General features: G+C 42.7%; 2 protein-coding genes across 6 annotated transcripts in view; both read left to right on the top strand.

Annotated features, from left to right (window-relative positions):
- The first annotated feature begins 4,020 nt into the window (after nucleotides 1–4,020).
- On the top strand, nucleotides 4,021–14,814 carry LOC123510872. 2 transcript variants are annotated; one of them, XM_045266322.1, is made up of 7 exons: nucleotides 4,105–4,349; nucleotides 9,254–9,395; nucleotides 12,057–12,243; nucleotides 12,631–12,768; nucleotides 13,703–13,799; nucleotides 14,011–14,141; nucleotides 14,651–14,814. In XM_045266322.1, the coding sequence occupies exons 3-7, from the start codon at nucleotides 12,061–12,063 to the stop codon at nucleotides 14,792–14,794; spliced, it is 693 nt and encodes a 230-aa protein (XP_045122257.1). In that variant the 5' UTR covers nucleotides 4,105–4,349; nucleotides 9,254–9,395; nucleotides 12,057–12,060; the 3' UTR covers nucleotides 14,795–14,814. The 2 variants fall into 2 exon arrangements, with proteins under 2 accessions (XP_045122256.1, XP_045122257.1); XM_045266321.1 differs by lacking the exon at nucleotides 9,254–9,395 and having other exon boundaries at nucleotides 4,021–4,349.
- Nucleotides 14,815–21,099: 6,285 nt separating this feature from the next.
- The window catches only part of LOC123510871, a 4,432-nt gene continuing 146 nt past the window's right edge, over nucleotides 21,100–25,385 (top strand). The window contains exons 1-4 of one of the 4 annotated variants that reach the window (XM_045266318.1): nucleotides 21,111–21,419; nucleotides 23,771–24,622; nucleotides 24,703–24,858; nucleotides 24,945–25,385. The exon at nucleotides 24,945–25,385 is cut by the window's right edge and continues 146 nt beyond it. In XM_045266318.1, coding sequence (XP_045122253.1) covers nucleotides 21,405–21,419; nucleotides 23,771–24,622; nucleotides 24,703–24,858; nucleotides 24,945–25,385 — 1,464 coding nt within the window. In that variant the 5' untranslated portion in view covers nucleotides 21,111–21,404. Of the gene's footprint in view, nucleotides 21,420–21,617; nucleotides 21,767–23,355; nucleotides 23,457–23,770; nucleotides 24,623–24,702; nucleotides 24,859–24,944 lie in introns of those variants that run through there. The other 3 variants (XM_045266317.1, XM_045266319.1, XM_045266320.1) reach the window with 3 other exon arrangements.

The raw sequence follows: 25,385 nt of genomic DNA on the forward strand, positions 1-25,385 counted from the left end.
AACACAACCTTGCTGTCTCGATACAAAGAGACGAGGTGGGGCAAATGTTGCGTGTGAGCTAATCAAACACCACTATAAATCATCCGATGAATTATTGACTACTACTCCCAAAAAACATGAAATACCTGTTTTTACACAAGTGGAGATATACATTTGCTTGTTGTCACACACACACACGGTGTGTAGTGTGTGCCTAGTCTCAGGCTTATCCGAAGATCGGAAATAATGAGCTCTGAGCTCGTTCCGTAGGGTAACGTCTGGCTGTCTCGTCAGAGACTGCAGCAGATCAAACAGTAAAACACACACACACACACACACACACACACACACACACACACACACACCTGTTGATTACAAACCTGCCCAAGAAGCAATCTGTCTAGGAAGCAAATGTGAGCTAACGAAACATTAGACTATTTTGAAGGGCCGCAGATCGAGATGGTTATACGAGTTCTCACGTATATTTGATAAGGCACAGAATCATCCTTAGAATACCACTAGAACCAATAAAACACCGGCTTTTAATATCACAGTAACTTCTACCAAAGCCTGTTAGAAATAGAGGTAAGAGTAGGATACACCGAAACGTGTTTGTGTGTGTGTGTGTGTGTGTGTTGGGGACAAGCACGTGTTACTATCACGCGCTCTGCTTATTGATGGTGACCCCCAGTGGCACGGACGGGAGGGAGAGGGGAGGGGTATGCTGGCTGTAAAGTTAACCTGCCAGGCTATTTATGCCACACAAAAGAAGAGGGAGGGGGAGGGATGAGGGCGGCACTCTGTACGCCTCCTCTCCTGTACTCATACGCTGGCAGGATAAAGGTACATTAATTCTTGATTTATGCTTCTAATTGCAAGTAAACTCTGATACAAACATCTTACAGCAAGGGAAGCTCGTGATTCATTGAACTGAGCCGTTATAGAGGACGGGAAACACGCAGTCTGAAAGAGTCACTTGAAAACTAAAGAGAACATGTAACAAAGCGATGCGCAAAGCTGTTCTGCCAGCTCACGGGAACACCAGTGGAGTAATAAGTAACACAAAACAAGTCCAACACTCAGTTTCTTACATCACCAACCCCCATCTAAAGCAAGCAGCGTCCTTGACAAGTGACAAATTTTTGACACTTCCTTTCCCACTGGCGCCATGAGACTTGTTGCGGCGCCAAACTTTCTATCAGCCAGTCAATCAAGTCCGTGTCCCACAACAAAACACAAGGTATCAAGGAGCTGCAAACAGGTGATGCTCTTTAATAAAGGCGTGTCCTCAGCAACAGGCTATCTGCTACAAGGGTAGGAGACATGACTGCAACGAAAATGATAATGATAGATAGAAAATATAATAAATAATGATAATAATAATAATAGTAATAACAGTAACAATAAGAACAACAATACTAACAAGATAACTAAATAAATCCATAAATTTTCAACATACTGTATACACCTTCCAAGGAATATGTTCTACTTTTATTCATTAATCTATCTCCCCATTTCTCTCAAAAAGGAAATACCAGTAATAATATATAAAGTTCATTATGACAAACAGCACCGTTGAAAATAGGGAGGTAGGTAAACGTGAGGAAGGGAAAGCAAGTATAGGCGTGAGAGAAGCGTGATTCTGTCTTTTAAAAGAGAAAGATATGGAAGGTGGTCAAGAATGTTAAAGATTCCTGAGGGTTGAGGGGATGCCTGACACTGAGAATATGGAGAGCCTGAAGGCGAATGGGGCAGTGGTGATATGTACAGGAAGAAATAAGAAGGGTGATAAAAGAGTTTTGGGAAAAGAATGTGGTGTAGGCAAGGAATCTGATGTGTCAGAAGAGTGTGTGGCATTGGAGAAGGATGTTGATGAGTTGAATGAAATAAGGAAGAAAAATGTGAGACAAGGCAAAAGAATGGGAAGGCAGCACATCCGGATGAGATGCCGTATGAGATGTATATAAAAAAAAGAAAAGAAAAAAAAAGAAAGGGGAACTGTAATTGATAAGATGACTGAGATCGTCAATCAGGTGTGGGAGGAGGAGAGGGTACCAATAATGTGGAATGAATGCAGGGTGACTCTGTTGCATAAATGAGGATACAAAAATAAGAATGAGCTGAAGAACCACAGGCCTATTGTGTTAGTAAATACAATAGGCAAAGTGTTCACTGCAGTGTTGAAAATGAAAGTGTGTAAATGAATAGAGAGAACTGTAGTGTTAGGTGAGGAACAGAATGGTTTCCGTGTGGATAGGAGAGCAGAAGACAACATATTTGTCGTAAATGAATTAATTAAGGGAAAAAAAGAAGGATGGTGGTAAATTATAGTTAGGTTTTCTAGATATAGAATAAACATATGATAGAGTGAATAGAGAAATGTTAGACAGTCTCAGAAAAAAATGGGATGAGTGCAAAGACAGTTAGCATAGTGCGAAGTATGTATGCGGACACAAGGCCTAAATACAGACTAGGAAATGGAAAGAATGAAAGAGGTAAGGTTGTATAATATTGTCACCAACCCTTTTTAATCTACTGGCTGCCATAATGAGAAAAATTAATGCAGGAGTCAGTGTAGAGAATGATAGGATATAATTATGTACTCTTGTATATATACTGAAGATGTAGTCATGAGTGAATCGACAGATGAGCTTCAAAGCCTGTTGAATGTTGTAGACGGGTATGTAAGAGACTTTGGAGTGAAATTTAGCAGTAAGAAAAACAAGGTAATGATTATGAATAGGTCAGAGGATGAGAGAAATTCATTGTGGAGACTGATAGAGAGTAAGATGCAACAAACTGATGAATACAAGTGTTTAGGGATGTAGATGAGTCCGAAAGGCTGTGTGAAAGCGAAGAATGAAAAGATAAGTACGGTGATTATAGTGAACCAGTGGGTGGATCGACTAGGAAGTGCAACACAGATGAGAGCGAGCAGGTACGACGTGCTGCGAGAAGTTTGGAAAAGCGTGGCTATTCCGAGCATTATAGATGTAATTGCATGGAATGATAATGAAACAGAGAAGTTAGAAGTAGGACAGAATAGAGTAGCAGGAATAACACTTAATGCACCAAGGAATGCAGCGATAGAGGCGTTTATGGGAGACATAAGGAGAGAATAAGGTATGTAGGGGCAACGCATTGCTAGATGATATAGAGCGAATGATTCAAGTAAGAATAGTGAGGAAGGTGTTACTGTGGAATGCTAGTAATAGCGGGCTCGGAGCAGAATTGTGTCAGGATGGTAGTGAATTGAGTGTTCCAGCGATTTGATGGGAGGCATGTTGAGACTGGCTGGACCATGACTGGTAGAAATGGAGAGGATTAAGAATGGGATGTAAAGAAGTGGAAGAGTGAGACAGACAAAATAGTGAAACGTGTGGGACTGAGTGAATGGAAAAATATGGTGGAACAGAGGAGTACTTTGGAATAATATGAAGAGAAAGAGGGTCTAGTGTAAGTGGTATGAGCGAAGCCTGGGTGGTGATTCTCTCATTCGAGCTAGAGTACAGTGTAAGGATGAGAATACAAGGAGTTGCGCAGACGGTTTGAGTTCCCAGCAAAGTGTGCCAGATGTGTGACATGGGAGAGGATGAGACGGTGGACCATGTGGTGCTGGAGTGTGTGAAGTATGCCATGGACAGGAATGAGACGATGCAAGTGACGCTGAGGGAATTAGGTAATGTCAAGGTGAAGAAGACAGGAAGAAAATGGATGGTGTTGCTGCTGGAACAGTGTGGAGAGAGGAATGAAAGGATGATTGAAGCTGTGGAGTTCCTGGAGAGGATATGACGTGCTAGATACAGGAACTAGCAGTGTGAAAGATGGTGTCTGGTCTCTGTTTCCATTTTTCTTTCTTTCTTTCTTTCTTTCTTTCTTTGTCCCCTACAAGAGTTGTCTATACAAAGGCCTCTGGCTTAGGAGAAATTCGAAGTCACTTGTAACACCAATATCAAGCTCAAGACGGCGAGACAATGGCACGGCTATGGCTTTGTGACAAATGCTAAAGAATGGTTAAACAATGACGTGGTGAGGGAAGAGGACAGGTGCTTGGGAGAGGGAGATAGAGCAAGGAAGGCAAAATATAACATGCTTATATGAGTAGCTGCCGTGCTGTTTTTGTCTGGGATTAAGTGTCAGCGTTGAGTCACCATTAATCATCTCAGCGTTCCTCGTCCCTTTCCCAGGTGGATACACACCTGCAGGAAAGTCCCACTCAGCATCGCGGAATGGCAGCTACACTCACACAGACACAGATGCACGCTTGCCGGAGCACTTCACTTTCCACGTGGCGCGCGAGGTGGTGAGAGGCACGTGCGTTCCTTCATGGGTAGCACCTACAGGGAAGACACAGGCGAGAGAGGAACAAGGTAAGGAGATTAGTAGATTATTCGTAAAGTACAATGTGTGATGTGGCAGTGGAGAGTGATGGCTGAGATGGTGTGGAAACTGTGGTGCGTGTGGGGAGTTCTGAAATGAAGTCTAGTCTTTTAAGGATATTTATGAAAAAAATAAAAGTTCTGTTAAAAGAAGTAGTAGTAGTAGTAGTAGTAGTAGTAGTAGTAGTAGTAGTAGTAGTAGTAGTAGTAGTAGTAGTAGTAGTAGTAGTAGTAGTAGTAGTAAACACACACACACACACACACACCCGGTAGCTCAGTGGTTAGAGCGCTGGCTTCACAAGTCAGAGGACCGGGGCTCGATTCCCCGGCCGGGTGGAGATATTTGGGTGTGTCTCCTTTCACGTGTAGCCCCTGTTCACCTAGCAGTGAGTAGGTACGGGATGTAAATCGAGGAGTTGTGACCTTGTTGTCCCGGTGTGTGGTGTGTGCCTGGTCTCAGGCCTATCCCAAGATCGGAAATAATGAGCTCTGAGCTCGTTCCGTAGGGTAACGTCTGGCTGTCTCGTCAGAGACTGCAGCAGATCAAACAGTGAAACACACACACACACACCCGGTAGCTCAGTGGTTAGAGCACTGGCTTCACAAACCAGAGGACCGGAGTTCGATTTCCCGGCCGGGTGGAGATATTTGGGTGTGTCTCCTTTCACGTGTAGCCCCTGTTCACCTAGCAGTGAGTAGGTACGGGATGTAAATCGAGGAGTTGTGACTTTGTTGTCCCGGTGTGTGGTGTGTGCCTGGTCTCAGGCCTATCCGAAGATCGGAAATAATGAGCTCTGAGCTTGTTCCGTAGGGTAACGTCTGGCTGTCTCGTCAGAGACTGCAGCAGATCAAACAGTGAAACAGTGAGACACACACACACACACACACACACACACACACACACACACATACATTAATTAAGTAATAGTCACTGTCAACATTCCCGTTCCTCCCACAGTGCGCTCACTCTGCCTCCCCTATCTTTGTACAGATAAGATACGAGGCAGAAATATTACCAAAGCATACACACAAAGATATCATCAACCAGCCCTCCTCCACACCTGTCGCGAGGGTTGCCATGGAGCCTGTGTTGGTGTTGGGGCGGTGTTGCTATTATTCTGTCCCTCCACCACTCAACATCTGTCATAATTTTTGATGGGAATAGTTACCATAGCGGGGAAGTGGGAGTGAGGATGAGCTAAGATCCGCTCCCCTCTTTCTCCCAAAATGATAGTGAATAATAGATTACTAAATAAATAAAGAAATAATGAGCATTGTCTACTACTACCACTACTACTACTACTTTGCTCTTTTATGCAAGAGAGAAAAACTGACCAAGAGGAAGAAAAAGGGTTAAAAAAACACTTAGTTGTCAGTCCCCGTGCATGTCTGAGAGAGTTGGGTAAAAGAAAGAGAAAAACTGACCAAGAGGAAGAAAAAGGGTTAAAAAAAAAAAACACTTAGTTGTCAGTCCCCGTGCATGTCTGAGAGAGTTGGGTAAAAGAAAGAGATCATTGTCTTGAAACCTCCCTTTTAAAATGAGATCAGGTCATAGGAAGATGAAAATACAGAAGCAGGTAGGGAGTTCCAGAGTTAACCAGAGAAAGATATGAATGATTGAGAGTACTGGTTAACTCCTGTATTAGAGAGATGGACAGAATAAGAATAAGAGAAAGAAAAAGTCTTGTATAGCGAGGCCGCACGAGGAGGGGAGGCATTGCAGTTAGCAAGATCATAAGAGCAGTTGGCATGAAAATAGAGGCAGAAGATAGCAAGAGATGCAACATTGCGGTGGTGAGAAAGAGGCTGAAGACAGTCAGAATTGATAAGACAAAAAGCTATTGATTCTACCTTATCTAATAAGACTGTGTGAGTGGGACACCCCCTCCACCACATATATGCGAATATATGTGTAAGGACCATACATGGTCCTTATACAGCGTTAGCAGTTGGGAAAGGTGAGAAAAACTAGCGGAGACGTCTTCGAACGCCCAACTTCATAGAAGCTGTTTTAGGAAGAGATAAAGTGTCATGTTTCCAGTTTAGGTTATAAGTAAAGGACAGTTCAAGGATATTCAGTGTAGAAGAGAGGGAGAGTTGAATGGCGTTGAAGAGGGGGATAGTTGTCTTTAAGGTTGTTAGTTTCTGAAAAGACGGGAAAAGTAAAGAGTGTTATCATCGCCGTAGGAATTGATAGGGCAAGAAGTTTGGTTTGACAGATCATTGATGAATAATGGGAAGAGTGTGTGTGATAAGACAGAACCCTGAAAAAACACCACAATTAATAGATTTAGGAAAAGAACAGTGGCCGTCAACCACAACAGCAAAAAAATGGTCAGAGAGGAAACTTGAGATGAAGTTGCAGAAAGAAGGATTAAAGCCGTAGGAGGGTAGGTTGGACATCAAAGCTTTTTGACAGACTCTTCAGAAGCTATTTGTCTAAGGCAGCAGAAAAAGTTTCACCAAATCTCAGCAAGTCTCAGCAAGGAAAGCCAGATCACCATCCTTGACGGAAGCTATAGTGGCGATTAGATAGAAGATTGTGAAGTGACAGATGTTTAAGAATCTTTCTATTGAGCATAGATTCAAAAATTTAGATAAGCAGAAAATTAAAACTATAAGGCGGTCGTTTGAGGGATTAGAACGGCCACCCTTTTTTAGGAACAGGCTGAGTGTAGGCAAACTTTCAGCAAAAAAGGAAAGATAAAAGTCGATAGATAAAGTTGAAAGAGTTTAGCCAGGCAAGGTGCAAGAACAGATGCACAGTTTTTGAGAATAATAAGAGGTCCATAAGCCTTCGGGGGGTTTAGGCCTGCTAGGGCATAGAAAACATCATTACGAAGAATTTCGATCAAAGGCATGAAATGGTCAGAGGGAGGAGGAAAGGGAGGAACGAAGCCAGAATCATCCAGGGTAGAGTTATTAGCAAAGGTGAGAGAGAAAAGTTCAGCTTTAGAAACAGATGAGATGGCAGTGGTGCCATCAAGATAAAATAAAGGAGGGAAAGATGAAAAAGTAAAGTTACTGGAGATGTTTTTGACCAGATGCCAGAAGTCTGTAGGGGAGTTGGATATCGAAAGATTTGGCATTTCCTATTAACGAAGGAGTGTTTGGCCAGTTGAAGAACATATTTAGCATAATTCCGGTCAAAAACATAAAACGCGTGAGGTTCAGATGATGGAAGGTTCAACTTCCTTTTGTGGGCAACCTATCCACCATGAATAGTGCGAGAACAGGCTATGTTAAACCAAGGTTTGGAAGAAGTTGAGAGAAAGAGTGAGGAATGTACGCCTTCATACCAAACTCTATCAACTGTTATGCGCTTAGCTTACATAGATTAGTCTCTGACGCGGAAACAATATTCATTCCAGGGAAAATCAGCACAATACCTCCTCAGGCAGAGGCAAAACGCCAGAGGCACCTCCGCTTTTGGCGATCCTGAGGAGAGATTGGAGAAATAGGACAAGATAAAGATATGAGATTGTAATCGGAGGAGTCCAATGGAGAAGATAGACTAACAGCATAAGAAGAAGGATTAGAGATAAGGAAAAAAGTCAAGAATGTTAGGCGTATCTCCAAAACAGCCAGGAATACGAGTTGCTCTAGGTCATGGAGGATAGTAAAGTTGGAGGTTAGTTGTAGGACGATCAGTGAAGGGAGAGGAAAGCCAAAGCTGGAGGTAAACATTAAAATCTCCAAGGATAGAGATCTCAGCGAATGGAAAGAAAGAATATGCTCGATTTTAAAGTTAAAAAGCCAAAGAATTTCTTATAGTCAGAGGAGTTAGTTAAGAGATAGAGAGCACAGATAAATTTAGTTAGAGTAACTCTGGAGGCGCAGACAGATGGTGGAAAACTCAGAAGATTCAAGAGCGTGGACACAAGAGTAAGTCAAGTCGTTGGGTACATATGCAACATATAGCTTTAGAGCAAAAATAAGAATAAAGTAGGAGAGAACAAAAAAAAAGGGGCTCCAGTCAGTTGCCTCAGACAGCTGTGTTTCGGTGAGGAAGAGAAGATGAGGTTTAGTAGAGGAGAGGTGGTGTTCTACAGATTGAGAATTAGATCTAAGACCACGAATGTTGCAGAAGTTAATACATAAAAAGTTGAAGGAGGTGTCAAGACATTTAGGATCGATACCATGCAGAAAAGCAGTACGACCTGGGGACATTTCTGGTACCCACCCTAGAAGGTAGTAACTCAGAGGCTGATGTTGGAGTCGCCATGATTTTGAAATTTAGATGAAGGGTGCAGTACGTGTATGTAGTTTTGTATGAAAGATGGGAGTTAATTGTCTTTAGAAGGCAGGCTGTGACTTCCTCGATGAGTTGTCAGACACAAAGGAAAACGTTAAGCGTGATCACAACTACGTAGCTTTAATGGTAAGTTCACAACACTCCCCTGAACTAGTGCTGTTAGACCTCGCTGGGAGTAAATTATCGTTTTGGCAGGAGTCTACCATCTTCTCCATTGAATACTACTCCACTACTACTACTGCTACTATTACTATTACTACTACTACTACTACTACTACTACTACTACTACTACTACTACTACTACTACTTACTCTTCTTCCTCCTCCTTCCCTCCTTCTTTTTCTGCCACTACTACTACTACTACTACTACTACTACTACTACTACTACTACTACTACTGCTGCTGCTGCTGCTGCTACTACTACTACTACTACTACTACTACTACTACTGTTGCTGCTGCTGCTGCTGCTGCTGCTGCTGCTGCTACTACTACTACTACTACTACTACTACTACTACTACTACTAATAATAATAATAATGATAATGATAATAATAATAATAATAATAATAATAATAATAATAATAATAATAATAATAATAATAATAATAATAATAATAATAATACTGTTGCTGTTGCAGCTGCTACTGCCGACGACGCTGCTGTTGCTGCTGCTCCTGTTGCTGCTACTGCTGCTCCTACTACTACTACTACTACTACTACTACTACTACTACTACTACTACTACTACTACTACTACTACTACTACTACTACTATTGATAAGTAAATAAGTGAATAGATAAAACAAAATTAAAATTAAACGTGAATGACAACAAACTAAATTTCAACAACGAACTTAAAAACTGAACATATAATAATGAATACTATAAAAGAAAATAAAATAAACAAGAATACTACTAGATAGATAGATAGATAGATAGATAGATAGATAGATAAAGAGAGAGAGAGAGAGAGAGAGAGAGAGAGAGAGAGAGAGAGAGAGAGAGAGAGACCTGACCTGAAATAGTAAACTGATCGAGGTCATGACAGCACGCGAGGAGGGATGAGCTCAGGGCACAATAGATATTCTCTTTTTGTCCAGACACACCTGTCCACCACACGCTTATTGTGTCTCACCTGTCGATTTTTACGTCAGTTGAGCGGAACGTATGCCAATGTAAACACACACACACACACACACACTACGCCCGGTAGCTCAGTGGTTAGAGCACTGGCTTCACAAGCCAGAGGACCGGGGTTCGATTCCCCGGCCGGGTGGAGATATTTGGGTGTGTCTCCTTTCACTTGTAGCCCCTGTTCACCCAGCAGTGAGTAGGTACGGGATGTAAATCGAGGAGTTGTGACCTTGTTGTCCCGGTGTGTGGTGTGTGCCTGGTCTCTGAGCTCGTTCCGTAGGGTAACGTCTGGCTGTCTCGTCAGAGACTGCAGCAGATCAAACAGTGAAAAACACACTCACACACACACACACACACACACCGTGTAGTGTAATGGTTGGCACTCAAAATCGAGAGGGCCCGGGTTCGAAGCGGCGAGGCAAATGGGCAAGTCTCTTAATGTGTGACCCCTGTTCACCTAGCAGCAAGTAGGTACGGCATGTAACTCGAGAGGTTGTGGCCTCGCTTTCCCGGTGTGTGGAGTGTGTTGTGGTCTCAGTCCTACCCGAAGATCGGTCTGTGAGCTCTGAGCTCGCTCCGTAATGGGGAAGACTGGCTGGGTTACCAGGAGACGACCATGGTGAATTACACACACACACACACACACACACATGCCATGTATTTTCAAATTAATCTAATAATAATAATGATAATAATAATAATAATAACAATGATGGTAACAATAATATTGATAGTAATAATAATGATAATAATAATAATAATAATAATGATAATAATAATAATAATAATAATAATAATAATAATAATAATAATAATAATAATAATGATAATAATAATAATTATTATTATTATAATAACAATACTGATAATAATAATGATAATAATAATAATGATAATAATAATAATAATAATAATAATAATAATAATAATAATAATAATAATAATAATAATAATAATAATAATAATAATAATAATAATAATAATAATAATAATAATAATAATAATAATAATAATAATAATAATAATAATAATAATAATAATAATAATAATAATAATAATAATAATAATAATAATAATAATAATAATAATAATAATAATAATAATAATAATAATAATAATAATAATAATAATAATAATAATAATAATAATAATAATAATAATAATAATAATAATAATAATAATAATAATAATAATATATAATAATACACACACACACACACACACACACACACACACACACACACACACACACACACACACACACATAATAATAATAATAATAATAATAATAATAATTATTATTATTATTATTATTATTATTATTATTATTATTATTATTATTATTATTATTATTATTATTATTATTATTATTATTGTTACTATTATTACTATCATTATTGTTGTTATTGTTATTACAATTATATGGCAGCAGCAGCAGCAGCAGCAGCAGCAACAGCAGCGGTAGCAATAGTAGTAGTAGTAGTAGTAGTAGTAGTAGTAGTAGTAGTAGTAGTAGTAGTAGTAGTTGCTGTTGTTGTAATGGTGGTGGTGGTGATGGTGATGGTGGTGGTGGTGTTTTCGTTGTCCTTGTTGTTGTTAATTGATAGATAATTCATTTACCCTTTATTGTTTTTTTTCCCAATCAAAGACAAGAACTAGACAGAACTTGATTTACCTTTATAGTTGGAAATATATTACTGGAGTGTCATGCATATATACTAAGTGTCTATCACAGCTGGGCGTGACTTTAATTTTCTTAAGGTGCGGTTCGGACTTTGCGACTTTGCCGCCGGATCTGGTGGGAGTGCGACTTTGCGACTCTATTTTTGGTCCCTCCAGTGCGACTTCCGACTTTAAGACTGCGACTCTTTTTTCCCGGTGCGACTCCGGGAAACGCGATAACAGAAACATGCTTTTATAAGGCAAAGAAATTTTTTTATTTATCTATTAAGCTTTTTTATGTTTTTCTTAATTAAAACACACCCTAAACTACTATCTACAAGTAATTCTCCTCCCCCTCCTCCTCCTTCTCCATGTCCTCCTGGCCTATCTTCTCCAGCCGCGGCTATTTCTTAAAAAAAAAAAAAAAAAGTCTTCTTTGTTCCTGTACAAAGGTGCGTCAAAAGTCGCGAAAAATTTGGTGGTGCAATTTTTTTTAGTCCGAATTTTTTTCAAAACGTTTGCGACTTTCGACTTTACTACTTCGAAAATCATGGTGCGACAAAGTCGGAAAGAGAAACTCGGTGCAGCAACGTCCAGCTCTGATATTTACCCCTACTCTCTCTCTCTCTCTCTCTCTCTCTCTCAGGTGTATGGAAGCATTATGGTGGGTGTGGGGTGTGGTGCTCCTGGCGGAGTGTGTGGGAGGAACCAGCACCACCACCACCACTCACCCCACGAGCTCAGTGACACAGCCCCGCGAGGACTTCGAGTCTGAGGAGGCTGACGACGACACTACCTTCGCTGAGATCAAGATGAACAACCATTTTAATCAGGTGGTGCATTGCGTGGCTGTATTCTCGTTCCTTGTCTGTTCATCTGTCTATCTACGTACACGCAAACGTTATCTTGTATTTTCTTTTTTCTTTCTCGTTCCAATTACTTTCTACATTCGTGTTTTTCTCTTATATATATATATATATATATATATATATATATATATATATATATATATATATATATATATATATATATATATATATATATATATATACATCTGCCTGTGTGTCTACTTACCTAGTTATTTATCAGTCATTCAATCAACCAGTAAATCTATCTATTTATATATGTAACTGGCTATCTGTATAACTATCTATCTATTTATCTATACCTATCTACCAACTCGTCCATCTACCCACATATTCACCTGAGAGTATTTTCAGAGACTCTCGTTGGTAAAACTCATGAGTCTGTTTGGCGTGGAAAGAAACAGTGTACCGAGATCGAAGGCTGACGACCGATGGAATTCCCTCGCCACACGTCTCTTCCTGCAAGCGTTCCAGGCGGACAGTATCTTACAGGTACGGCCTTGCTCGCTTTCTTAGGAAGCGTGATCTTTTTGTCTTACACTTCCTAAGTTGTTATCAATCTGGTTTATTTTTCCTTCAAAGAATAAAAAAAAAAAATCAGAAGAGAAAGAAAGAAATAGTCTAAATAGCTTTCATTACACCCTGGTAAAACACAGTAAAGACGTGAGGTATATATGAAAGGCTCACTCACACATACCAATGGTGTATCACTGCCGCCTTCGCTCGGTTCGTCAGTGTCAGTGAAAAAAAATATTGTTACTTTTAATTCGGCCGACACATTCACATTTGTCCGGTGCAATACCGTGTTTTTCCGATCCTTGTCAGTTTTGTCCCTGTACCGTAAAGTTGAACTTTGTTTTGTTGCAGCTGATTTATCTTATTTTTTTTTTTTTTTTTATTTTATTTTTTTTTTTTTTTCACGGACACCGGACGCGTGCTGTAAGCTGTCCACAAGAATGCTTCAAGAACTAGTTACTGAATTGATTCGAAATCATCCTGTTCTCTATAATTTGTTACATTAAAAGTATATGGACAGCAGTCTCAAACAAAGTATATGAAAAAAAAAAAATTGTTCCATCATCAATGAACTTGTACCGAACAGCAAACTCTCCTTCACTTTCTCTTTTCTTCCACGCTTCATGTACACACTTTCTTTTCTTCAGTTTTTGTTCAGTCTCTTCCTCTTCATCAAGAATTATATTAATCAGTATCCGTTCTCCGTACAAAAACTTTGCCCTCTTGGAAATCACTGATTTCAAGCAGTACGGCATTAGTACGGAGACGTCATTTGAAACGTCACGAATTTCACAACACTGAATTGAAACTACAATAACACTGATAAGTGTGGATTAATTAGTAACATGATACTAGGATGGATATTATCATACGTTCATTTCCCATCATAATGCAATGCCTCTTCCCTCAGCTTATCCTGGCCTCCCACGACTTCCCGCCGAGACAGTCCTACTACATTGATTACACTAGGAAGCTGAGAACAGTGGCCGATAACAACTTTCCCCGTGGTAACACACACATACACATACACAAAACTTTGAGAGAGAGAGAGAGAGAGAGAGAGAGAGAGAGAGAGAGAGAGAGAGAGAGAGAGATTGGCATATCAATGAAAAAATTAAATAAAGGCATTTGACACTGACAATTGTAAACTTTTTAATGACAAACTACCTACAACGAACATTCCATACTCTCTCTCTCTCTCTCTCTCTCTCTCTCTAGACACGTTCCTAAGCGTGGCGGTGTTGGTGGTGGCGCCTCCCTGCATCCTCCGTAACAACATTGGGCAGATTACCGCAATGCTCCTCGTGTTGCCTGACAGACGGCCCCCGAGGATCACAGTCGATCAGGAGGTACAACTTTGCCCTCTGTATGAGTTTAGTATCGGCTATAGAAAGAATACAGATAATAGTAACTGATAGCGATAAAAGGGAGCGCTAAATATTGCATGGATGATAATGTTATAAATAAATGTTTATATAGATCTAATAAATTGACCTGTATAGGTGTAATATCAGATGATGAGACCATATGTAACCTAATAAATAGTAATAACGATGATAATAATAATAAGGTAAAACTAAATATACACTATAGATGATAATGGAAATATATTGTATATGTCCTAAACATAGAATTACTTATCTCTCTGTCCAGCATGTATTTGTGAGTCTGTGTCGATCCATCTGCCTATCTGTACATATTTCTATATTTCTATTGATATTTTTTGCGGTAATTTCGAGTTTTCTTGTGTATACCGCATCAATTATCCTCAAAGATTAAATTATTATGTATCAAACTCTCTCTCTCTCTCTCTCTCTCTCTCTCTCTCTCTCTCTCTCTCTCTCTCTCTCTCTCGCAGATTGATGTGGTGTGTCCGTGCCAGTCACCCCCATGCTGCGATGAGAGAGCGCCCCCGCAGACTAAATTCCAGGCAAGATACGTACAGACTACACTGAACAATGATAGGAAATGCGCAAGACATGTAGCCTTAGGATTTCATTGAACTGGGAGACGAGAATAGATGTGAAAAAAAAAAACTATATTGTTTTATGTTTATAGCTAATTTACTGATTGATTAACTGAGTAACTATCTAGTTGAAAAACAAAATAGCTGACGAATTATCTTACTAGTTATCTAACTAACTAATAGATGAACTAATCAAATAACTATTATCTTTATTCGACTGTCAACGTCTCTCTGATAAGATTATATTTTCTTGCTCACTAATCTTATTACAACTAATTCATTAATTTCTACGACCTTCAGTAACGACGCAATGATACTTCCAACAGCCAATACTAATCAGAGACACACGCAATTCGTAGCGAGAGCAAGACAAACACAGACCCGATCAATACTCATAGATTTATGTAGAATTTATGTAGAATTCAGCAACCAAACTGAAAACTTGTAGGAAAAATAAGTTCAACAAATTAAGGATCGTATAGTTTGAAACGCTTTGCTCTCTAGTTACAACTACATCCCAAATTAACAGAGATGTTACGCCGAGTTCTGAAGAGTGTCTCTCATTTAAATAATTGCTAATCTGACACTGGAACCATAAAAACACCCTAAAAACCCCGTGCAGGTGAAGAATAAAAGTATTTCGGAATACCGTCCTGAGAACAAGTCCGTCAACTCGCTGTACCTTTCCAGAACACCACAGTCACGTTCAAGGGCCTGAGAAACAAATGGAATAAGCTGTCCAAACTGAAGATAGACCGAAACACACCCTCCTACTTCAACCTCCTCCTCAGCAGCAGGATGGAGAGGCGACGCTATCACGCTTTCGTCGAGCAGACCATGGACATCCGGGAGAAGGAACCGTCACATTACACTGATCCTACACCAACACCAACCACTACACCTACACCAACTATTACACCAACACCAACTACTACACCAACACCAACCACTACACCAACACCAACCACTACACCAACACCAACTACAACACCAACACCAACCACTACACCAACACCAACCACTACACCAACACCAACTACAACACCAACACCAACCACTACACCAACACCAACCACTACACCAACACCAACCACTACACCAACACCAACTACAACACCAACACCAACCACTACACCACACCACTACACCAACACCAACCACTACACCAACACCAACACCACTACACCAACACCAACCACTACACCAACACCAACCACTACACCAACACCAACCACTACACCAACACCAACCACTACACCAACACCAACCACTACACCAACACCAACCACTACACCAACACCAACCACTACACCAACACCAACCACTACACCAACACCAACCACTACACCAACACCAACCACTACACCAACACCAACCACTACACCAACACCAACCACTACACCAACACCAACCACTACACCAACACCAACCACTACACCAACACCAACCACTACACCAACACCAACCACTACACCAACACCAACCACTACACCAACACCAACCACTACACCAACACCAACCACTACACCAACACCAACCACTACACCAACACCAACCACTACACCAACACCAACCACTACACCAACACCAACCACTACACCAACACCACCACCAACACCAACCACTACACCAACACCAACCACTACACCAACACCAACCACTACACCAACACCAACCACTACACCAACACCAACCACTACACCAACACCAACCACTACACCAACACCAACCACTACACACCAACACCAACCACTACACCAACACCAACCACTACACCAACACCAACCACTACACCAACACCAACCACTACACCAACACCAACTACTACACCAACACCAACCACTACACCAACCACTACAACACCACTACACCAACCACTACACCAACACCACACCAACACTAACACCAACCACTACACCAACACCAACCACTACACCAACACCAACCACTACACCAACACCAACCACTACACCAACACCAACCACTACACCAACACCAACCACTACACCAACACCAACCACTACACCAACACCAACTACTACACCAACACCAACCACTACACCAACACCAACCACACCAACACCAACACTACACCACTACACCAACCACTACACCAACACCAACCACTACACCAACACCAACCACTACACCAACACCAACCACTACACCAACACCAACCACTACACCAACACCACCACTACACCACACCAACCACTACACCAACACCAACCACTACCACACCAACCACTACACCAACACCAACACCAACACCAACCACTACACCAACACCAACCACTACACCAACACCAACCACTACACCAACACCAACTACACACCAACACCAACACTACACCCAACACCAACCACTACACCAACACCAACCACTACACCAACACCAACACCACCAACACCACTACACCAACACCAACCACTACACCAACACCAACCACTACACCAACACCAACCACTACACCAACACCAACCACTACACCAACACCAACCACTACACCAACACCAACCACTACACCAACACCAACCACTACACCAACACCAACCACTACACCAACACCAACCACTACACCAACACCAACCACTACACCAACACCAACCACTACACCAACACCAACCACTACACCAACACCAACCACTACACCAACACCAACTACTACACCAACACCAACCACTACACCAACACCAACCACTACACCAACACCAACCACTACACCAACACCAACCACTACACCAACACCAACCACATCAACACACCAACACCAACACCAACTACACCAACACCAACCACTACACCAACACCAACCACTACACCAACACCAACCACTACACCAACACCACCACTACACCACACCACCACTACACCAACACCACTACACCACACCACACCAACCACTACACCAACACCAACCACTACACCAACACCAACTACCACCAACACCACCACTACACACCAACACCAACACAACCACCAACACACCAACACCAACACCAACCACTACACCAACACCAACCACTACACCACACCAACCACTACACCAACACCAACCACTGCACCAACACCACCACTACACCAACACCAACCACACCAACCACTACACCAACACCAACCACTACACCACACCAACACCACCACCAACTACCCAACACCAACCACTACACCAACACCAACCACTACACCAACACCAACCACTACACCAACACCAACCACTACACCAACACCAACCACTACACCAACACCAACCACTACACCAACACCAACCACTACACCAACACCAACCACTACACCAACACCAACCACTACACCAACACCAACCACTACACCAACACCAACCACTACACCAACACCGACCACTACACCAACACCAACCAATATACCAACACCAACCATTACACCAACACCAACCATTACAGCAACACCAACCACTACACCAACACCAACTACAACACCAACACCAACTACTACACCAACACCAACCATTACACCAACACCAACTACTATACCAACACCAACTACTACACCAACACCAACCACTACACCAACACCAACCACTACACCAACACCAACCACTACACCAACACCAACCACTCCGGCAAACACGACTATGGGGGAAACAACAGGTAAGTTACTATGTCTTTTTGTTACGGAATTATAAAACTTTCTTACTTTCTATTTCGTCTTTTCTTCTACTTTTTGCAATCTTTATAGCTTTTCCTGTTTGTCTTTCCGTATATTCTTTCTTTCTTTTTTTTCTCTCTTTTTTTTTATCTTTTTTTTCACTTTTTATTTCTATCTTGCCATGTGTGTTGCATTGCTACCCTTTTTATTAATTCTTTTCCCTCTTTCCTGTCCCTCATTTGTCTGATTCTCCTCCCTCATCCCTTCTTTTTTTCCACCATATTATTATTATTATTATTATTATTATTATTATTATTATTATTATTATCATTATTATTATTATCATCATCATCATTATTATTACTGCCGTTACGTCTATAACCAGTGATGACGATGATGATGTTCATGAAGACGATGGAAGAGAGAGATCAGGTGTGAAAGAACAGGTGTCTCATAAACCCGGCAATTTATCAAGGCTCTGTTCTTTTATACTGGGTTCTCTTTTCCTCCCCCCCCCCACACACACACATACACCGTTCTGGTAAATAAAATGAAAATACAATAAAAAGAATTTCTCCCTAACATCTTCCTTCTTCTCTGTCAAGTTTGCACATTAACTGGAAAACAACAATCAAACCTTGTGGTTTTCATTTTACTGCTTGTTTTACTAACCTACACCAATTACTAAGAGGGGGAGAAGATAGAGTTTGAGGAGGAAGAAGAGGGGGAGGAGGAAGAGGAGGAGGAGGAAGAAGAGGAAGCAGAGATCAAAGGTGAAAACTAATTACTGTAGCAGTTCACAGTTTGTATTACCTTTGGAAGAGCAGGAGGAGGAGGAGGAGGTGGAGGAGGAGGAAGAGGAGGAGGAAGAGGAGGAGGAGGAGGAGGAGCAGGAGGAGCAGGAGGAGGAGGAGGAGGTGAAGGAGGCGAGGTGTCGCGAGAGGCGGGCGAGTTATCATCACTATGACCACACTTGTCACACACCATTAGCGGACGGAAACGGAAACGGTGAATGTCTGCCTGTCTGTATGTGTGCCTGTATGTGTGTGTCTGTTTGTCACACCACAGGACAGACTTCACCCGCCCCGCCCGTCCCGCTGTTACGCAAATGTGCTCACGCCTTACGTCAGCATGCCGGCCTGCATACCTGTATCTTCAACTGTCCTAATCAAACACACCTGTGGACTTTCCTAAGGTAAAGTATTAGAGATAAGCGATTAATTACTGCCTCTGTGTGTGTGTGTGTGTGTGTGTGTGTGTGTGTGTGTGTGTGTGTGTGTGTGTGTGCGCGTGCGCGCCTCTAAAATTCCAGTAGTAGGCGTGTACCAGAGCCGGAAGTGAATGACAAGCCTCTTATTCACGCGACGCCAGACTCACGGGATGCCTTTTGTGATGCCAGGCCTAGGAGAGAGAGAGAGAGAGAGAGAGAGAGAGAGAGAGAGAGAGAGAGAGAGAGAGAGAGAGAGAGACTTACCGCTTAACCCAGCATGCCAGAGCTAGTTAGCATTCACAGTACGGTGATATCACTTGTATTAAGAGTCACTCAGCACGTAACGTCAATATACACACTGAACACTGAAGCTGCACCGCTATTGACTCTTTCCTCTTATATACACACTACGTTCTTTGACACCTGTTTTCAAAGACATCATAAATCACTAGTCATATTTTCAGTAATGTTTCTTGTCGCTGGTGCGGTAAAATTCTTATAAACTATTACAACTAGTACTCTTATGAAAATTGGCATAGTAATTTCACAATTGCTATGATAATGAAAACTAGAATAACACTTACAGATTTCCACTGCATCCTGTTAAAAATAAGTACTCTGAAAAGTCCGATAATACGGTGTTGTACATTATTACGATTATACAAACACTCTTTAAAACACGCAAAGATTTTTCACCGCAGCCTGTTGAAACTACGAGTAGCGACACTGGTGAGACGTTCGGGAGTAAGGCGGTGTCTCGTCAGGAGCTCTCAGAATAGCTCAAGACCCGGTGGGATTAGACAAAGACGTGAGGTGTCATCTCCGTCCGGTATCTTTGGAGAAGGAAAAAGGATAAAGGATGTCCTGCTGGCTACATTTTATCATACTGTATACTATCATATCAAGTGGCTTTGTTGGTGGTGATATTTTTTTGCTTATGTTTTTCTTCACTTTACTGCATCATAATTGTTGTTTTCGTATTGTTTTTCTCGTTCTTTTCTTCTTGTTATCATGATCATAATCCTATTAGAGATCCAGAAGTTCATATTCTTAAACTGTTCAGCATATGACTTGGACAATCTTTCATTATTTCTATATTTTGTAGCAGAAGACATTTGGGTTTTCAAGTTAACGTACTGAGAAATTGACATTATTACTGAAGGAAAGGAAACAACACTAAGACATCGTATATGTGGCCTTTTCAAATAATTTTTATCAGAACTTAGTACATATATTTTTTTTTTTTTACTAATTCATGTTCTTTTCTGTTCATTCATCACGGTCATTGCAGGACTTAAATCTTACTCCCTTACTTTATAACCATTATCTTTTCACTCTTCCTATTTCTACCTTCATAATCTTGAATGTAACAAATAACGAAAATATAATCTACACTCATTTTTACCTTATACATAATCTCCTTAAAAAGTTTCTCCTAGGCATCAGTTTAGATATGTTTGCCTTAAAACTTCTCCTTGCAGTTTTCTCTAAGCTCCGATACAAGTGTTTGTCCCTGCTCCCTTCCTTACAGCTGCACTTCTCTTCCTTCTCCTCTTCCTGCAGCATCCCGCCCTCTACAGGATATGAGATAAGCGCTACTACTACTACCACCACCACCACTACTACTACTACTACTACTACTACTACTACATACATCTACTACTACTACTACTATATATTTCATCACCCTGTCCTTGGTTCTTCCCTACAATCGACGGGTGTAAAGAAGAAAATAAAGGAGAAGAAGAAGAAGAAGAAGAAGAAGAAGAAGAAGAAGAAGAAGAAGAAGAAGAAGAAGAAGAAGAAACATGGAGACAAGAGAAGTAAGTGACAAAAAAAATTACACAATTATGAAATAAGTGGAAGAGAGAGAGAGAGAGAGAGAGAGAGAGAGAGAGAGAGAGAGAGAGAGAGAGAGAGAGAGAGAGAGAGAGAGATATATGACTAAGAGAATAGAGGAAGTGGAAGAGGAGGAGGAGGAGGAGGAGGAGAGGATAGTAGGGACGGAGGCAACTGACATAGCCTTGAATATTGCCACTAGAGAGAGAGAGAGAGAGAGAGAGAGAGAGAGAGAGAGAGAGAGAGAGAGAGACAGTATGAGGGTTGGTCGGGCAGTCAGTTTCTCCCTCCTCATCACCACACCACTACACCACCACACCAGCCAGCCAAGGTATCTGTCTCAATGAAGGTCTATTAATACACCTCTGAACGCCATCACACTGTATCTTAACATTCTCTTTTATTATTATTAGTACTGGTGTTGAAATAGTATCTCTCTCTCTCTCTCTCTCTCTCTCTCTCTCTCTCTCTCTCTCTCTCTCTCTCTTTAAATAGCAATATCCGTCAGGTATCAATATCACCATCACTTTCTTGTTCACACGTTGCTTATATTCAGTCTATTGGTTGATTCATCATGCTTTTCCTCCATTACTGTTCACCATGTGTATACAGTGAGGCGGAATCAAGGAATGCATGTTAATTTGTTGGTTTATTTGGGTGTGTTTACTTTGTCGTCCGTCTGGCAGCGGTGTTTAAAGCTCGGTGGCTCCCGGGCATAACTAATGTACGCGTATTAACATATTATATTAGCAGGGTTGATCTTATTAAGTGCGTGCGTGTAAAGATAAGTGTGTGTGTGTGTGTGTGTGTGTAACATTAATGATGATGATGATGATAATGATAACAAACAAGAACAACAACAATAATAATAATAATGATAATAATAATGATAACAATAATAATAATAATAATAATAATAATAATAACAACAACAATAATGATAATAGTAATAATGCTAATAATAATAATAATAATAATAATAATAATAATAATAATGGTAGTAGTAGTAGTAGTAGTAGTAGTAGTAGTAGTAGTAGTAGTAGTAGTAGTAGTGGCGTAGTGGTGGATGTAGTATCAGTAGTAGTAGTAGTAATAATAGTAATAGTAGTAGTAGGAGCAGTAGCAGTAGCAGCAGCAGCAGCAGCAGCAGCAGTAGTAGTAGTAGTAGTAGTAGTAGTAGTAATAGTAGTAGTAGTAATAGTGATGTTGGTAATGGTAGTAGTGGTAGAACAACAATAAAAATAACAACAGCAACAACAATAATAGTAACAACAACAACAACAACAACAACAACAACAACAACAACAACAGAAGTAAAACGCCTATTCATTCATTAACCCCTTCAGGACCATGACACGTCTTCATGTTTATTGTGGTTACTTTTTCGTGATTTTGTACACCTTCAGAAACTCATGTGGGGATTAAAATAGTGAAGACTGGACCATTAATCTTCTGACCTCCATAGAACCTTGCTAGTGTAAATAAAATCGTCCAATCACACCCAAAACTCAAGGTAAAAATGCGTCCCAGTACAAAAGGGGTAAATAACTGCACATCTATTCCGCAACAACACAATTAAGGAACACCAAACATTAAACACTTGAAAATATTGCAAGAGTTTAACAAATGTAATCACTGAATGTTAAACCACGACCCTCACTAAACATTATCGTTACTTTTAGAGAGAGAGAGAGAGAGAGAGAGAGAGAGAGAGAGAGAGAGAGAGAGAGAGAGAGAGAGAGAGATTACCAGAAGCAGTATTATCTTCAGTCTTCACCCCCTACTCCTCCACCTCCTCCTCCACCTCCACCACCTCCTACTCCTACTCCTCCCCGTCCTCCTCCTACCAGACAGTCGCGGCCAGCAGGGTAGGGGCGATGATTCATGCCTTTCTCTCTCCCTCAGACTCACTCACTCACTCTCACACACACGCACTCAACACCCGCATCTCAACACCTCACAACACAGGCGCTCGCTCTCAAACGATAGATCAAGTAGTGTTTTCAAGGTCTTTACACCAGGTGTGTGCCTTGCTACCTGTTCGTACAAGTTAATCTGGTGTTACTGTGTGTTGCAACGTGCGTGTGCAAGGGCTGCCCGGCTAAGGGGAGAGTGTGTGATGGGAGAGGGGGAGGGTGTGAAGGGAGGGGGGCAGGAAGGGTATGGGAGGAGGGCGAAGGAGGAGTAGGCGTGTTTGGCCTTCTGCGGTCTGTATTAAGAAAGGGGAGAAGGGAGTGTCTTTGTCCCTTTGTGGTCATGCGATCTGGTCTTCCCAGTGTGTGTGTGTGTGTGTGTGTGTGTGTGTGTGTGTGTGTGTAGCAGAGCTGTGTTGCAGAGCGGCGCCATGGAAGAGGCAGAGCTGGGGTGCAGTGTATGCCACGAGCGTTATGACGAGAACCGCTGCCCCAAGAACCTGGGCTGCGGCCACGCCGTGTGCTCCCTCTGTGTACAGCAGATCATCAACAGTGGCCGCAAGTGTCCCGAGTGCCGCCGCCCATTCTATGCCACCACCGCTGCTGCGCTGCCTGTCAATTACCCGCTGCTGAGGCTGTCCCGCGCCCTGGCCTCTGTCAACCTTCAGCGGGGACAGTCGGAGACACCCAGCCCCGCCCCAGGCCCCACCCGCAACCAGAACGACGCCGGGGAGTGCGCCGCCCACCTGGCCCGCCTTACGCAGCGTTGCATGACCTGCCGCGTGTGGGTGTGTAGGGAGTGCCTGCTGATGGACCACACGCTGCCGCCCGAGGGCGCCTGCCGCCTGCTGTCCGTGCGACAGGCCATCAATGAGATGAAGAAGACCCACGTGGAGACCCTGGCGGCCAAGGTGCTCTCGCTGCGAGAACTGAAGGCCTCGGCCGCGACGCAGGGCGGCTGTGTGGAGGCCAACCGGAGGATCCGCAACGCCGTGGCCGCTACCCTGCAGGCTGCCGCCCGTGCCGAGCTGGACGCCGTCAAGGAGTTGGACACCAAGAAGAAGGAGGTGGAGGACAAAGTGGCTGAGATCGACGTGTGGATGCAGGGGCTCCGAGAGAAGGAGTCAGCCATCATGCAGGCGAGCACCGTGCGGGAGCTGGCCACAGCGGCACTGGCGGCTCGCGAGTGTGTCACCACAACGGAGGCGCGGGCAGGGCGGGAACGAGAGCGGCAGGCGAGATTCGTGGGCACCCAACTACGTCTTGGTTCAATGGTGAGTAGTAAGTGTTGAGACATTCCCTGCAGCATGAGGCATCCTGTAGGTGACACTGACCCAGCGCTGCTTCCCGCCAGGACCTGCGGGGGTCGCTGCAGCTGGCTAAGACCATGTACGTGGCACACGAAGCTGACGATGGCCAACGCTGGGCACGACTCAGCGTGCACGACTCTCTGCTGCATCTTCATGCCCTCCAGTCCTCGCCTCCGCCAGCTTCCGCTCCTCTTTTCTCGGTGAGTGTATTATATGGTGCCAGGGTGAGGAAGGCACCGCGGCTTTTGGCTGTGTAATCTTGTAACGCGTGTTTGTTCCTCCACAGTTCAGCAGCGTGCGGTCACTGGTGGCGCGGGAGTGTGCCTTGGCCTTCCTAGAGCTGGGGTGGGAAGGGCACAGCCAAGGGCGCGTCTATCTCACCATGATGGGAGACTCGGCGAGGGCAAGACAGTTCCTGCAGCTGTGTTCTGGCGAGGCAGGGCCCTGCTACCGCGGCACTTGCATGTTTGAGGCGGAGCGGGTGGGCGGGGAGGGAGAGATCATCCGTGGCGGCGACTACGAGAACAACGACGGCACGGGCGGCGCAGCGTTGGTGGAGGGCGTGGCCACGGGCGGGGAGCACCTGCACGAGGCAGTGTCCGGGCTGCTGGTGGGCGCCCACTCCAACCAACGGCACCGCCTGGCTGTGTTCGGCGTGATTCTCAGCCCATGGTCAAACCATAAGACAGATACGGCCTTTGGCGCCGTGACGAGCGGCCTGGCCACG

Source organism: Portunus trituberculatus, chromosome 30 (assembly GCF_017591435.1).
Source record: "Portunus trituberculatus isolate SZX2019 chromosome 30, ASM1759143v1, whole genome shotgun sequence".
Classification (NCBI taxonomy): Eukaryota; Metazoa; Arthropoda; class Malacostraca; order Decapoda; family Portunidae; genus Portunus; species Portunus trituberculatus.